At 49.3% G+C, this 15689-nt stretch overlaps 1 protein-coding gene across 1 annotated transcript in view; it reads left to right on the top strand.

Annotated features, from left to right (window-relative positions):
* Positions 1–212: 212 nt before the first annotated feature.
* The window catches only part of LOC144129328 (Krueppel-like factor 5), a 92571-nt gene continuing 77094 nt past the window's right edge, over positions 213–15689 (top strand). Inside the window, exon 1 of the mRNA XM_077663374.1 lies at positions 213–829. Coding sequence (XP_077519500.1) covers positions 761–829 — 69 coding nt within the window. The 5' untranslated portion in view covers positions 213–760. The remainder of the gene's footprint in view (positions 830–15689) is intronic.

The following is a 15689-nucleotide window of genomic DNA, read 5'->3' as shown; positions in this document are numbered from 1 at the left end:
CTGCCCTCGCCCGCCGAGCCGAGAAGGAAATCAGGATCGCAAGCGCGCGAGTCTGCGGCGGCGGCTGCGGCATTCAGGGGGGCCGGATCGGCCTGATAGAAGAGTGCACGCCCATACTGGCGCTCCCATTGGCTGCCAAAGAAGCCGCTGCAACGGACGCCTCGGCTGGTGCCGGACCGCGCCCAGAGCACGCGCTACTCCTCGCCCCTAGCGCGACTGCCGCTGCCGCTGCTGCTGCTGCTGCTGTTGCAGCCTCCGTCGACGACCACTTTCCCCCCTCCCGCGAGAAGGTGCGCGGCGGTAGCGTCTCGCGTAACGTCTCCGAGCCAGCTAGCAGCGGCACCGACGACGCGGTGATCAGCGCGTCCTGTGCGCAATGACACGTGCCGTGCGACGCGTGCACTGATTTGCGCGCGCCGGATGATCCCTCCCTTCCCTTGCTCCCTGCTTGTTGTGGTGCTGCCCCCCCCCCCCCCCTTCCACCGCACTTCGAGCTCCAACGCACAGCGTGAACGCGAGTGTCACGCGCATCGTTCACGGCTCTGCGGCCATCGTCACTGGCGCGCGCCCCGTTAGCAGTCGTGTTTGGTGAAGAGTGCGCCTCCTACCTGTGACTCTGTAAGGTGTCCGTTTGTCGTCGACAGACTGGAGGCCCGGGTCCTCCAGGTCCGAGTGCGGCCACCGCCGTGACACTGAATCTCTTGCGTGCAAGGAACGTGAAGAACTGTGCGTGTGCGCGCGCGTCGTGAAGAAGGCAGTGATGCTCGACCGTTGTGGATTTCAACTTCCTCCAGGGATGAATAACTTTGTGGCGCCTGTGCTTCAGAGGGTGAGTGTGATCGTTCGGATGTGATTAGTGTTAATCATTTCTTCTGAGGATCTGAGGTGTGTGCACTGGTAGGGGCATATGAGAGTACCGAGGCTGCCGTACCTTCTACCTGCGGCACTGAGAATGTATGAAGTAACTCTTTTTTTTTTCATTTCGGAGAACGGGCTGAAATGCTTTAGCCACGCATTTTGTCACTATAAAGGAACCGTTATAACCAAACACAAATGCCGATAACTATCAACGTAAGTGCTAGCCACGAGCGTCGCGTCACTGTACGCAGCACTGCGTTACTCTATGTCCCTTCTAAGCGCCGTAAAATTAGTGAGCAAGCATAAGAAACATAATAAGTGCATGTCCCTGTCAGGATGACTTGGTCCTAGATTTCGAGGTTATAGTGAGCACGCGACTTCTAAAGCACAATAGAAGCGCTGAACACAGAATTCTGCGTCACACGGGTCTGTAGCAGCACCTGGAAACCCCACAGCACGTCTACAGCGTTCTCTTCTGCGGCTATGGTATGGTGCTCGCAAAGCGTTTACAGAAAAGGGCTCTCCGAGACAATGCTACAAGAGCGGCCATATTGCGTCCTCATCAACAAGAAAACTGCGCTTTGCGTGATGGACAACAGGGGCTATGACCCACTCATGTGTGCGGCGCCATCTCGTAGCAGGCCTCGCACCCTATCACATAACTCCCTCAGTACCTTCATTGTGCCTGGCGTCAGCATCTGCAACCTTCAGAAGTAGCAGAAGAAAAAAGGACATCGCTCGTTAACCAACCTTGACGGAGTGTCTGCTCCAGTAAGCCACTTCTTAAAAACGCTTCAAACGGCACCTCATACCTACTCTGCGTTTCTCTCGGGTCTGCAATGGCTCGAGGAAAAATAACGACGGGGCGTTTGATGCCACAAACAAAAGCGCACAGCGAATCAGTCAATAAACGACCGCTCCCACCAACCCTGAATGCGCCGAACAGAAGCACGCGGTTAGCAGCAAGCGATTCAGGTGCGCCACGTCGTTCACCTTGGAACACTAAACACTTGCCACGCGATCTTCTGGCCGCAAGTCCTTCGGCGGCCGCTTCAAAGGTCAGTTCCGCCCAGCCTCAAAACAAGAAGCGTGAAAGACGTCGCCTGGTGCAGCGAAAGGAATGGCCGGCATGTGCGCCCCCGTGTTACGTCCTGCGCCCACGGCTGCCGTTCGCTGCAGGTGCACGTCCCTCCGCTCTGCATGGCGTCCACGGGGATTCCCCCATTTCTGAAGTGCAGGCCAGAACAATGTTTCAACATAAACAGACCGGTCTGGCCCGGGCGCTTTACCCTGCTCGTATTCGCCGTTACCTTGCGCGTGTGACAAAATGAGAGCAACAGCGACACCACCGATAACATATCAGCGACATGCTGAGACTGGTAGCTGCAGCCGTGAGCGGGATATCATAACGCAACTCCAAGGCTTCTCTATTTAATTAATGAATATGCGAAGCGGATACCTCGACGCTGCCCCTACAACCTCAGCACTATGCAAACTAGCGGTGTTGCAGTTTTACAGCCGCAGGAATGGTCAAATCGTGTAATGCCAATCGAACATGAATTAAATGCAAGTCACAATAATACAAAGCATCTATCAACGAGGAGAATGACATACCCTGCAGAAGCGGCAAGACCCAGTCTGTACCGTGTTCTCAGGTCCGTCTTTCAGCAAAGGTTTCAGGAACGATGTCTACAGAAGAGACGCGTGGGAGCAGCGCCGACACAAACGACATCACGCCTTGTCCTCGCGTATTGTTATCTGTTGCCGAGCATTTGTTGCTTTGTTTCTTGCAGACATTTACTCAACCACCAGAGATGCTATAGGGCTTCTTCAAAGCACACTGACTCAGACTGCAGTGTCGCTGTCAGCATAGCTGCAAGATGGACTGGGCACAATTTATGCCAGAGTCTAATATTTGTTCCAGAGTCTGATATAGAGCAAACTAAAGGCTTTGCATAGAGGAACATTTTCAGCTGCGAGTCGCGTACGTCGAGCAAGCTGTTTCGGTTGACATGGTTACGGTTTTTCAGCTCCAACCTAGCGAACGACCATAAAGAATAGACCGAGACCAGCGCCTCGTAGTCCGCGACTCGCGTGTGAACACGACTGAGGACTTCCGCAGCCAGTCGCCGATGCGTTTCGAGCAGTCATAATACACTATGTAATGTGGGATTACCTTGATGATATCGACTTCACCACTTCCTCATGTTACCTATACATGTTATCACCCCAAATTGGTTGCATCACTTTTACGGCAACATTAATAATGACCACTCGGGATATGTACCTGCAGGCGCCTTGTTTCGTGCTGTCCTTAGCACACACGTCAGCGTTTCTTTTCAGGCTGCAAGATTTCGTACATGGGATTGGCACCAAATAATTCAGTAAATAGCAGCCGGTGCTGAAGGAGCTGGCTTATACACATCTCTACAGTTTTGGGCATTTAAATATTGCCCTGTGTCGTCCAAGATTTCCCCACTACACTGCTCGCCTAGCCTAAATAGTTCAAGGCAGCAGTCGAACGGCGCTGCATCCGCCGACAAAAACCGAAACCGAATGGTCCGCATTTGATTTATACTGAATCGACATGGCTGCGTTCTGAGGAGCCCCGCTTCTCCCAGTTGTAAATAATCTTTCAACCTTGATTTAGTGACCTGGTGAGCGTTTGCCTCTGACTATTGACGTAGCAGCTTAAGTGTTGCGCATTAAGGTGGCAACACAAGCGCTGAATGACTGCTGGGGAATGTTGGTCGCTGCACGATTTTAGTCGCGCAAAAATCCAACCTCTTTATACTGAGACAACGTGTTTACTCAGTGAGCAGCTCTGTTCTCGATAAAGTCGATTTAATGCCTCAGATGCACTGCAAACAGGACCTCAAATCTAGAAGCGCGAATACTAAACGGCCCAAAACGCACTGCAAAGCAGGCGAGCGACACTCGCGATTCTCCTCGAGCGTAACGCGGGTGTTCCCGACAGATGGCGCTACTGTATGTCCTCGTGCCCAATATTCTTTATCAAGGGTGAAACGCCTGAAAATGGACCCAGCCGCAATCTGTGATCGAACCGTTGAACGGGGAAATTGGCGCTCTCAAATACACCAACCTTTATTGCTCTGAATAACTCCAGTATTAATGCTGTTAACTTATGTATTTGGTTGCAATGTTCTCGGGCGCTATGTTATGGTGACTTCCAAACGCAGAGTTGGAGCACTTCGGGAGTAACGCTTCCTGCTCTTTTCGGAGCAACTGTATTCCAAACGCAGATCTGAACCACTGATCGCGTCTTCTAATCGTAGACAGGGAGCGGTTGCCGAGCCGAGATTTATCCGTGGAGCAGTCGGGACTGCTCCACCGAAATCTGCGGAGTCGACCGGAAGTTTGTGTGACGTTCTTTTTCAGCGGCGCTAGCGGCGCCCTCCATTACCGGTGGCTTGTCGCGTCCGCCGCGCCGGCTCCTCTCCGCGCTCCGTAGCAGACGATCAGCTTCGCCCGCCGCCATAGAGTTTATTACTATTAACTAGAGGGAAAGCTGGCGGCGCTGCACTTGTACCTCCATGGGCGCGCAAAGCATAATGGGGCGATGAGCTACTTGGTGCGGAACAGTAGGTTTTTTTTTTCAGGAACATAGAGTGGCGTTACTCAGATGTCCCATTCCGTATCCACGGCGCGGTTCGCGCGCAGACGACTTCGGCGTAAAATTAGTGTGAAATAACTATAGTAGTGAAAACGCAAGAGCACACGACGCCAATAAAAGGTTTTGTTTCCCGAAATGCTGTGGAAAACTTTTTAAAATGTTGAAGCGACATTTTTTTTTTCAAAAACTTATTTTTTTTTTCAAAAGTGCGTCTGTTAAACACAAAATATAAGCTTTTGTGGTCTGCATTGCTTGACCAATAGGAGAGCAATCCATCGCTTATTTTGAGCAAACTTTGCATTTACATGCTTTTCTGCTCGTTTGTTGCAATATATAGACAGAATATTGAAGTATAGGACTTTGTTCATTATCGAAAAATGTTTGTTTTTCATTATTTTTTGACCAAAAGTTGTAGCTCTGCAGTAGGCAGCTCTCCACCCCATAATGCTTAGAGCGCCCATGGTGGTACAGGTGGCCTCGAGGAAGCTCCATGCAAACTCCCGTAGGCGGGTCGCCAGCTTGCCCGCCTCTATGGACTCAGAAGTGAATCGCGCGAAAAGCGCGGGCAAGCGCAAGGAATGACGGGTACTTCCTCTAGCAGTTCGCGAGCGCCACCTACGTGCTCTGGCCAGAGCAAGTGCACTCCAATCGCAATTTCAGGTCGCGCGCTCTGCGCCGGATTCAGGAGCTCTGTCACAGAGCGTGCAGACCGCTCCGGGCCTGCGATTGGAATTCACCATTAGTTTCACGCGCAATTGTGCTCGGCTCTAAAGAGGGAAATTTCGTCCGCGCGCCTGCAAATTCTGTGTGTTATGTCTAATCTGGAAGCAAAAGGTTGTGTCCACAAATTTGCAACCGTTTCTGACAAAAGCTTCTGCAAAACGCTGTCATCTGTATCGCACTTCCGTTCTGCGCAATCATATGCTAGTGGTTCGAAGACCTGCCTGAACAGGCATGAAGCCGTACACCTAACAAGGTTGGCGTTCCGCTTGTCCAAACTCTGCTGTCTGCAAGGTGTGACAGAGGATGACTTGCGTGCGTATAATCTGCTCAGAGGAAAATTTTTGGGCGGATTCAATAAGCCACTCTACCGTAAGACGCTATAACCGCTCCCAGTGCTCTCAAGCGCAGCAGCATATAGCACTTTGTCCAACTCTTCCCACGCCTATCAACGTTATGTGTGGAGAGGAGAGGAAAACGCAAAGCAAAGGACGTTTCTTGTCTCTCGACTTTTTTAAAATTAAATCAGTTTATTTTGCCACCTGGCCAATGCTATTCTCTGTTTGTGCATTCACAGGTCTGGTTTGGAAACAGTTGCGGTTAAGAGTTAATGGAGAATACGTTAGTAATCTGTGATTCGCTGATGGCGTTGCCTTGATAAGTCACTGAGGGGATGAACTGCAAATCATGATCAATGAGTTAGACAGGCAGAGCAGAACGGTGGGTCGAAAAATAATATGCACAAAACAAATCAATGTTGAACAGTCTCGGAAGGGAATAGCAGTTTACGAGGGCAGCTAAGTGCTGGAAGTGGTAAGGGAATACGTCTACTTAGGGCAGGCAGATCGAGTGGCCGCAGATGCGGATCACGAGTGTGGATACCTGGAATAATAAGAACAGTGGGGGCGAATTTGGCATGTTTTCTCACATCATGAATGACAGTTTACCAATATCTCTCAGGAGAAAAGTATACAACAGCTATACCTTACTGGTACTTACATATGGGGCACAAACGTGGAGGCTATCTAGTACGGTCCAACTTAAACTGAGAACAACGCAGCTAGCTATTGAAAGGAAAATGATTGGTGCCACGTTAAGAGAACAAAGTGGGTCATGATGTAAACGCGGGTTAAGGGAGCTCACCATGCTACAAGGCAGCTCAGACTTTAACTTTTTCTGTCCATAGATGGCAGCACTTAGGTACCACAAAAAGAAGGTAACTTATATTTCCCCTCCAGGCGTGTAGATTCCACCGCGAAACGAAAGTATTACTTCCTCCGCGCACAAAAAGTAGCGCCGAGAACATTCTATGCATATGCGGCCAAATCTGGGGGGTCGAAGCACAGAAGAATGAACCCCTCTCAAGCCATTAAGAAAATAAGGTGTTGGGGTCAGAGAACGGACCTTTTTCTAGTAGCGCACCATTGGAGCTGCCGCCAGGCGAAGTCCGTTCTCCTCATCTGGTCCTATGAGCTCCCTCTCAACTTCTCTGCCAAAATTCATTTACAGTGGTATGGTGGGGTATACAGGCTGTAGTTAAGAGCAGTGCTGGTTTCGCCTAGCCAGAGCAGTTAGATGTGACACACCTAGGACACACGTTGCGTATTCCGCCAGCTATTGTGTATTCCGCGTCTTCCGCCGTCGCCACACGAAATACAAGCCCAGTGACCGTGTATGAGTGTGGACGCCGATTCGACGCCGCGAACTCAGTGAAAATCTTTTTGTGATCTCACTGTTTGCGGTCCTAGTGTTTATTAATGCGAAAGCTTTACTAGGCTATATCGGCGGTTTCGTGTAATCAAAACGTGTCCGCAGCCATTGTGGAGAACTAAAAAGAGTGAACGTCGAAAAAGTGGTTATAATCGAAGGAGCATGATGTGAGATTTTGGCGCAAAAACTTTGGTGACGATCGGATGAATAGTGAATTAATTAGAGTCAAAAATGTGCAAAAAGTGGCCGTGGCAAGACGCTTCTCCGGCTCTCGATGTGGATAACGAGCTGTCAGATGGCATAAGAACTTCGTGTGAGTGCGCACAGAAAGTGTTGGCACTGGAAAATGTTTGGTTCGCATTGGCTCGAATGTGTCAACAAACCGCGGTCAGCTACCTGCGCGTTCATATCCATTCAGTCAATTCACCGTCTAACTCAATGCGTGGATCGCACACCTTGTTGCCGAACTGCAGATTCAAAGCGGGACGCATGCTGAAAGCTTGCTTTTTAGAAGTTGATATTTTTTCCGAATGGAGAAATATGTGATCCTACCTATTGAGGACGTTCACTGCTCAGCATTGGCATGCGACTTGTACCAAACGCGCACGTGCGTGTTATCGCCGGCTGATTGCCCAGATATTTACTTTATCCTCCTTTAGCATTGCGCCTTCCAATGGAAGAATATGTATGCTTTTCAAGTGCTGTTCAGAAGCTCGGCGACGTTCGTCCTTGCTAAGAAAAACGGAAAACTGCTCGTAGTTCAGCACCCGAAGATGCGACCAGCCTGATTAAGCTTAAATATACAAAGTCCTGTCATGATAAATTTCACCGCGGTCCCGTGCATTAGTGTACTTCTGTAGAACTTTGCATCGGGCGAGAGAATTTTCGAAGCGCCTTCTGGGGACCTTTGCGAAAGCTCCCTTGCCACTTCAATCGCACTAGTGCCAAGTATGCACGATAGTTTTTTAAGCGTTGTGCTGACTCCCAGGAAACACTTTCTGCAAAGGTCTAAAAATGCACTGACTATTCGATCGACGTATTGGAGCAGTCTTAGTCAAATGTGAGGTTAGAGGCATGTGTGTACGCTCGTTCTGGCATTCCCGCATCTACTGCCGGCGCTGAAATAAACTGGCGCGTGGCGTTTGTGACATGTTTATTTTCTTCGTGGAACAACACATTGAAGTTCTGTTCTCCCTGAAAGCAGCATGAACTCTCAACACAGCTCCTCGTAAAACGGCGGCAATTGTGCCCCGAAGTGTCCCATATTTAACCAGCGCGTCCATTTTTCCGACACTACACCTCAGGGATATTAGCTCTAGACATCAATTCAACAATACGCATGACATTCGTATCACAGGTGGGTTGTTTAAGTCACTTGACGTCCGTACACATGCTGCGCAGCAGTGCTTCGCAGTGCGCGCCGATGCTGCTAACGACGGCTCCGAAGGCCAGAAGTGGCGGCCGTCCTAGTGGCGCCACCTGTCGTGGACAGAGCGAACTGCTCTCTGTAAACGGTCTATAGAGGCCAAGAGGAGCAAATAGAGGCGATGAGTGCCGAGGAGGCGTCAATGCTTTCGCATTACCCCAATACGGGTAATCGCAGTGATCTCGAATTTTTTTTTCATTGTCTGTGCTTTTGTTGGCCTGACTTTTCGTTAATGCATCCGGCCGATGCTTCTTCGAGAGACAAGTAATGTCGCGAAACTTGTACTGTTTGTTTGTGTTCAAAAGCGTCGGCGCGCGGGTACATCACTTTGCTGCGCGAGATGCGACCAGCGCTTTCTCGCAGGATTGCAGCCACGTGCAACCATTTCTACATCATTCTGGGTTGTTGCTGTTGTTTTTAGCGCCTTATGTCGAAGGTTCCTCTTCTTCGATGATCGCTCATGTTTGTTGCTGTCACCGCCGCCGAATTCTTCAGTTTATTTATGGTCGCTAGTCAGCCCAATAATGAGTTTGTTTCAGCGCAACGGTAATCTGCTCGTCCGTTTTTTCACTGCGTTCTCACGACCTTCCAGACAATATTTAACTAAATTACATCAGAAATACTTCATTCATGTCTCGTTACTGCTAATAATATCACAACGATACAAATTAAAGTTGGGTAAAAGGAAGAGAGGTGTGGTTTGCAAAAGCACCGAGATCGTCCTGGTGCTACTCATGGCGATTTTGAACGCAAATTTCGCCATGGCACAAGCGAGTTCCAGCTATTTTAGTCAACGTTGCTATTAACGGCTTATTTTTTAATAATAAAAATTGCAATCTACATGGAAGAGAAGATCGGTGCTGACCGCGCCGACCACATGTGCTTTTTTGTACATAACTCTTTGCCTACTTGAGAGAGACTGGATTGAGTGACAAATTGTTACAGCGTTGTGCGTGTGTTATGCCTTTTTGCCCTTCTCTCTTCCTCCTTTTGGCCCCCTAATCCCTCTTCCCCAGTGCAGGGTAGCCAACCGGAACCCCTTTCTGGTTAACATCCCTGCCTTTCCCTCCTCCTCTTTATCTATCTATCGGAAGACGGCAGCACACCTCAAAGGAGGCCGTCCAACAACATCTTCGACCAATTGTCATGACGTCGTGAGTTTGAAGGGGGAAGTTCCATACTTTCTCTGGTTTTCGGAAAAGTCTCACTCTGCGCCCTGCTTTGCGCTGTTTTTTTTTTCTCGTACCGCTTTGTATTTATGCAATGCTCCATCGGAGAGCTTTTCTAATTGAAATATGCCACTTTTCGCAGCGTGGTGCAGGAGGTGCGACTAAATGTGACGCGTACCGAGGCTGCTTTAATTGTGAGAAGACGATTGGGGAACGCTTGGCACATGCGAAACCGGGTCAGAAGCGAAACTGGATGATTTTTCCAGCCAGGCCATGCCCCTTTGAGATCACATTGCTTATATCACGCGGGATGTCTATTCCGGAGCAGGGGCTCAGATAACTGCGACCTCCTTTCTTCATCGAGCGTCCATCTACACCTTACCCGCGTTCAGTGTATAGCACCTGCACTGATTACAATGTGAACATTTTGTGAGAGATATGCCCGGCCGAGAGTAGAACTACAGAGAAAAGATCGAGTGATACTCGACCAAAGATTTCATTAAAGGACCGATATTTCGATGCCGATCCGACACACTCTGGGTTCACTAGAGGCAGTGGCGAATGCCGCAGTTGGCTTCCAGTGGTTCCCATGACGTTGCAATGCAGCAGAGGCTGAGCAGGAAGAGGAAGAAGACGGCCCCTTGCTGTGGCCACTGCCATAGATAGTTGTCTGCGAGTTGGGGTGAAATCGCAGGTGACTGGCAAGTGTCTCAGTGAAAGGGGGATAACCTCTGCGTCGGGCGAGTCGGTGGTCCGGCTGAGCAAGGTCAACCCAACTCGACGACTGCGTGTTTACATAAACCCTAAAGGTGCATTCACACTTGTCCAAAAACCGGGCGAGCGAAGCGGATTCGCTTCGCCGGAAAAAATAGGACCTGTTCTCATCTGTTGACGCCCGGGCGAGTCAGAACCGCCGCGCCGCTGCTGTTTCTCGCTTTTCCACACACATCCCGGCCACCACGTCACCGCTCGCGGCGTACACAGATATGGTTATAAAAGAGCATAAATAGACGCGGTCTATTTACTATGACCGTATACGCGCTTACGTATGTAAGCGCAGGCACATTCTCGTTTTTTAGTTCACCGTATGCAGACTCGCAACGAGAAGCCCAGCCTAGTGGCGCCATCTGCTTGTCATGACGAGAACCAGTAATATCAACAAAACCGGCGCTCCTCTTAAAGGGACACTGAGGAGAAATTGAAGGTTGCTTGTATCAATAGAATAGCAGTTCCTGATCACAAAAACACCACTCTTCGTGAAAACAAAGCTCTTGTAATGTAGAAAATAGCAAGAACCAAAATACAGGTATCGCAGCCACACGCCAATCTCGCAAGTACAAGCGTGATGACAAGAGGCGCCACCTTGGAGGAATTTTCCTTACCTCATGGGGATCACGAATCTCTGAGGCTAGCAAAGGAAGGTTGCGCGCCGCACCGCTAGCCGTCAGAAATCACGGAGTCTACGTTTACGTCACGTTCACGTCACTCCGTTCTGTGACGTCATAAGAGTTGCCGTGACGTTATAAGAGTTCCCTGAGTTTCAATCAGAGCGGCGGGAAAAACTTTTTCAACTTCGAATCCAAATTTCTTTGAAATAAATACACCTTTCACACCCGGACAAGCAGCAATAAAGCCATGAAATGCCGAACTATCAGATTTTGCTAACAAAAAAAAAATGATAGGGTTCTCCTCAGTGTCCCTTTAAGCCTAGCAGCGGCAGAATCGTCACTGTAAATAAAGAAATAAAGCAAATTTATCACTTATACGTTTACTTATTGGTGAGATGAGACGAAGCGATGGACCGGTGTCCCATTTACGGCCAGTGAACGCGCTGGAAAAAGCAGCAACAACGACGAATTCATTCCGAGGCGAAGGGTGCTGCTTCGAAGGGCGCCACCATGTTTGTCGCCGCCGAATTTTTCCGGCGGCGGAAATCGGTCCCGGACCGATCGGCCTCGCCGCGCCGCTTTCCGCCTTCGCAGGCGTCAAAATCGGACGAATCTGGCCAAATTCACTTCGCTCGCCGTATTTTTGGACAAGTGTGAACGCGCCTTAAGACTGGTTCAACTGCAGCGACACGAAGCGTCGAGCAGCGCATTGCGAACGAGCAGTGGCAGCCTCCAAGACTGCGGCCCGCTACCTCTGTTTCGGAGGCTCGCCTCCGGAGCAGAGGTAGCGCGCCGCAGTCTCGCCCAAGATAGCACACCATACACGGACAATAGCTGTTCTAGGAATTCACTGCAAGACCTGAATGCGGGGAAGAAAAAAAAGCTCCAGCTCAGCGTGTGCTTGAAAAGCCCTGTGTGCAGCTCCCATGGATGGCTTAACATGACTGGCTGTGTTGTGGCCTGCGACTTGCAGAACTCAGATCAAGCAGATAAACAGTAGGTAGGAGGGTTTGTTAGCTCGAGCAGCTGAAGCGCAGAAAAGACAGCACACAGACAACGAATAACAGGAGACAGGCGAAAAAGCGCCTGTCTCGTTTTATTCTTTGGCTGTGTACTGTCGTTTGTGCGCTTCAGCTGCTCAAGCTATGTACTCCATAATGACAGGCGCTTTTCGTCTGTCTCGAGCTATGTTCTGAGCACACTAGGACTTTTTGCGAATCCGGCAATTACTGATTGCAAGCGTGCATACATTGAATCACAGATGTTTCAATTTCTCACAAAGTACCGGTATACGTTCAAGTGGTCGGTGCTGAATAATGCTTCCCTCAACGCTGCTTAACAATTTACGCCGGTAGAATGGTTATGGCGCTCGGCTACTGACCCGAAAACGCGGGTTCGATCCCAACCGCTGCGGTCGAATTTCGATGAAGGCGAAATTCTAGAAGCCCGTGTACAGTGCGATGTCAGGGCACGTTAAAGAACCCCAGGTGGTCGAAATTTCCGGCGACCTTCACTACGGCGTCCCTCATAGCCTGAGTCGCTTATGGACGTTAAGCCCCTATAAACCAAACCAAACCAGAATCCACTACTAACCGGTGCTACTATAGAAGGATTCAATGAGGCTGGAATGAGCACTGCAAACAGTTGTGGTCTTGTTCACAGTATTGTCAATATCAACCTTGATTACCGTGAAACTATAAAGCAGCCTGAAAATAGGACGACGACGCAGAGATCACGGGACAGCGGCTGTCCTATCGTTTCTAGGTTTCTTCATCGCCCTCGTTTGTCCACGCTGGTTAAAATTATCACGATGTGGGACCAACTGGCCTGGGTGTATCGATGTACCGAACCGCTATACAGGGCGGAGACACCGCTTTCACGGCCACCATCATGGGGCAAGCGCAGAAACGCCGGGCTATGCAGCGTCGGCCGGTATTCTTGTTCCGCGTGCTTTTACGTTAGCACGCTAACGTGTATACAGTTTTTGCACGTATAGTCGCAGTTCTGAGCACTTTCCTCTCGCAGACATAAAAGAGAAAAGAACTAGCGTATGCCTGCACGAACAGCTCTCAGGGAAAAGAGTCCTTCTGCAGCTTGGTACTCTTTGGCCGTCTCGGATGCTCAAAGCGGTCTAGTGGCCGCTTTGTAAAGCAATGTCTCTTTCTCCGTAGTGCTGGTCATGAATTAGTTTATAACGTGCAGTAGGCTTCAATTGCGTCTCTTGCTACATATCGAAAACTAGTTTACGTTTTGGCATCGGAATGGCCTATCGTAAACAGTAAAACAGACACAGCAGGAAGCTAGGAGCCATGATAAACGGAGCAAACCTTGACAGATGCAGCACGCTAATGTACCGGACATTTTATTTCAAAACAATTCTCATCAGCCTTTTGAAGCTTCCTCTGGCTGCACGCCTAGGAGGAGGCATTTCCTGATCCGGTTATTTAAAAATGGCGCCAACTAGTTTTCCTGCCGTGCAGTTTTAATACTGGCACGGGAGGGACAAATTCAACTTCACTTGAATTTGGCTTAATCTCAGGCGGGTACCTGCGCGCTTGACTTCGCTTCACGATGCGTCACTGCACGGTAAAGAAGCAGCTGGATTCGGAATGAACTTTTGTACTCCTCACGTAATTGTTCCGCAGCACGTAATTGGCTAGACTTTACAAAGTCGAGCCAGGCTACTGCGGCTCTTTTCCTTCTGCTTAAAGGCAGCATGAAAATCTTCAAGAGAAAGTGCCTTCTACAGTCAAATACACGTGATACCAAAAAAAAAGAAAAGAAACACACACAGACTTAGCGTTTAACTCTACAGATGTCACAGCGACATATATCAATACTCCTTTTTTCCGCAAGCAATCCGCGAGTGGAACGGCTTGCCTATAGTGCGCTGGAGCCGGTCGCGTGGTGACGACACTGCATGTAAAAGTTGCGAAATTCGTAACTCTCACATTCAGATTCAATTAATTTAATTGGCCAGCAGTTCAGTTCTATCATTAAGAAGTGGTATTCCGGATTCATGACTATTAATAAGTATTGCAGCTTGCTGTATGCCTTAAAACATCATGATCACAGGTGCTACTGGTTTCAGTGAGTATAATAAGCCATGACACTTGCGAATAGCAGGCGGTCTTTCTGATAGCATAGTTTTTTTTTCTTTTCTGGAGTGAATGTGAACTACACCGAGCCAAATAAGCAAATTTTATGTAGCCTAAAAGTGGCCAAAAGAAACGGTGTTTTGGAAAAGAATACGGCGCACTTCAAAAGCAAAATGGCCAACTCTGGCGAAGTTCTTGATCTTGCCATTTTTTTTTTGCCTTGTTCTCTTCGCTTGTGCCTTTCCAGTTGGGTCCTCTCATCAATACCTTTTGGGGGAAGCTTCTGGCGGCCGCGTTACAAACCTCAAAAAGTTCTAGGCACAATAGCCCTGACTGGGGGGCATCTTCCCGTGAGCCACCCGTATTTTGGTGCAAACAATCCCTTACTATAGAAAAAAGGTTAGTAGTGCGCGAATGACTACTTACCGGGCAGCACCAACCATTTTTCCGCCATTTTTTGATTTCCTGCTCGAGGGTAGTAAGGCTTTTCTTTTTTTTTTTGGAAAAGGGAGTGGCCGCTTGTCAGCGAGCTGACATCATTGGCCAAATATTTTGACGTCACATGAAGGGCAAGGGAAACACTGTTAGCATAACCACGTGATTGGTTGCGTACCGTCCGAAATGCACCACAATATTCGGTAGTAGGCGTATATAAGCTCTGTACATTTCTGAGCCGTCACTGTCGCCGACTACTACGTGTCACTGGAAACATCTCAAGAACTGCAGTTGAAGACACCGCTTTTTTTCCTGAAGGTACCTTTTTTTTTGAACGTGCAGTTCACTGAGTTAGCTCCTGTGAGTGTAGTACTTTTCTCTAGTGTTCCACTAAGAACTTTCATAGCATATGATAGCTTGTGATGGCGCACACTTCTACGTGGTTTTCCTGACTGGACTCCACAAATAGCGTGGAACGCGCACATTGGACAACGAATTTGTGAGTCAAAATTTCTTAATTGTATGACTGAACTTAATGTATGACTTAATGTATGACTGAACGCACAGCACACCTGACTGGCGCGTGTGCTTTATCTCTTGTTCCTCCCTACCAGCTGGCCTGTTGAGAGTCGATTGCTAGGTTCAGTGCGGGGATGCATCTAGCGTTAAAGTAAGCGTCAGCACAACGAAAATGAACCCCTAAATGCACACTAGGGTAAGGACAAACACGGACGCTGGCTGACGGCTGAACGTTTTACTTGTTTTTGGTGTTTGTATGCACCAGTGCCGCGGGCTTTTGTCGCATCTGGCGGAAAGGCGCGTTCACACTTGTCTGAAAACCCGGGGAGCGAAGCGGATTCGGCCGCTTTTGAAGACGGCCAGAGCGGAACGCGCCGCGGCGAGGGCAATCGGCCAGGGACCGACCTCTGCCGCCGGAAAAATTCCGCGGCGACAAACATGGCGGCGCCCTTCGAAGCAGGACTTCTCGCCTCGAAATGCGTCGTTGTTGTAGCTGCCTTTTTCAGCGCGTTCACTGGCCGTAAATGGGACGTCGGTCCTTCGCTTTGCCTCACCTATCAGAAAACGTATAGACCTAGTGATACATTTGGTTTATTTCTTTAGTTACAGTGACGATTCTGCCGCTAGTAGGGTTAGGAGGAGCGTCGGTTTGCGGACAGTACTGGTCCCTGTCCTGACAAGCAAACGGCGCCACTAGGCTGGACTTTTCTTTTATAGTCTGTTTGCGTACGC

This window comes from Amblyomma americanum, chromosome 4 (assembly GCF_052857255.1).
Source record: "Amblyomma americanum isolate KBUSLIRL-KWMA chromosome 4, ASM5285725v1, whole genome shotgun sequence".
NCBI classification, from domain to species: Eukaryota; Metazoa; Arthropoda; class Arachnida; order Ixodida; family Ixodidae; genus Amblyomma; species Amblyomma americanum.
This window is presented reverse-complemented; position numbering and strand designations above follow the sequence as displayed.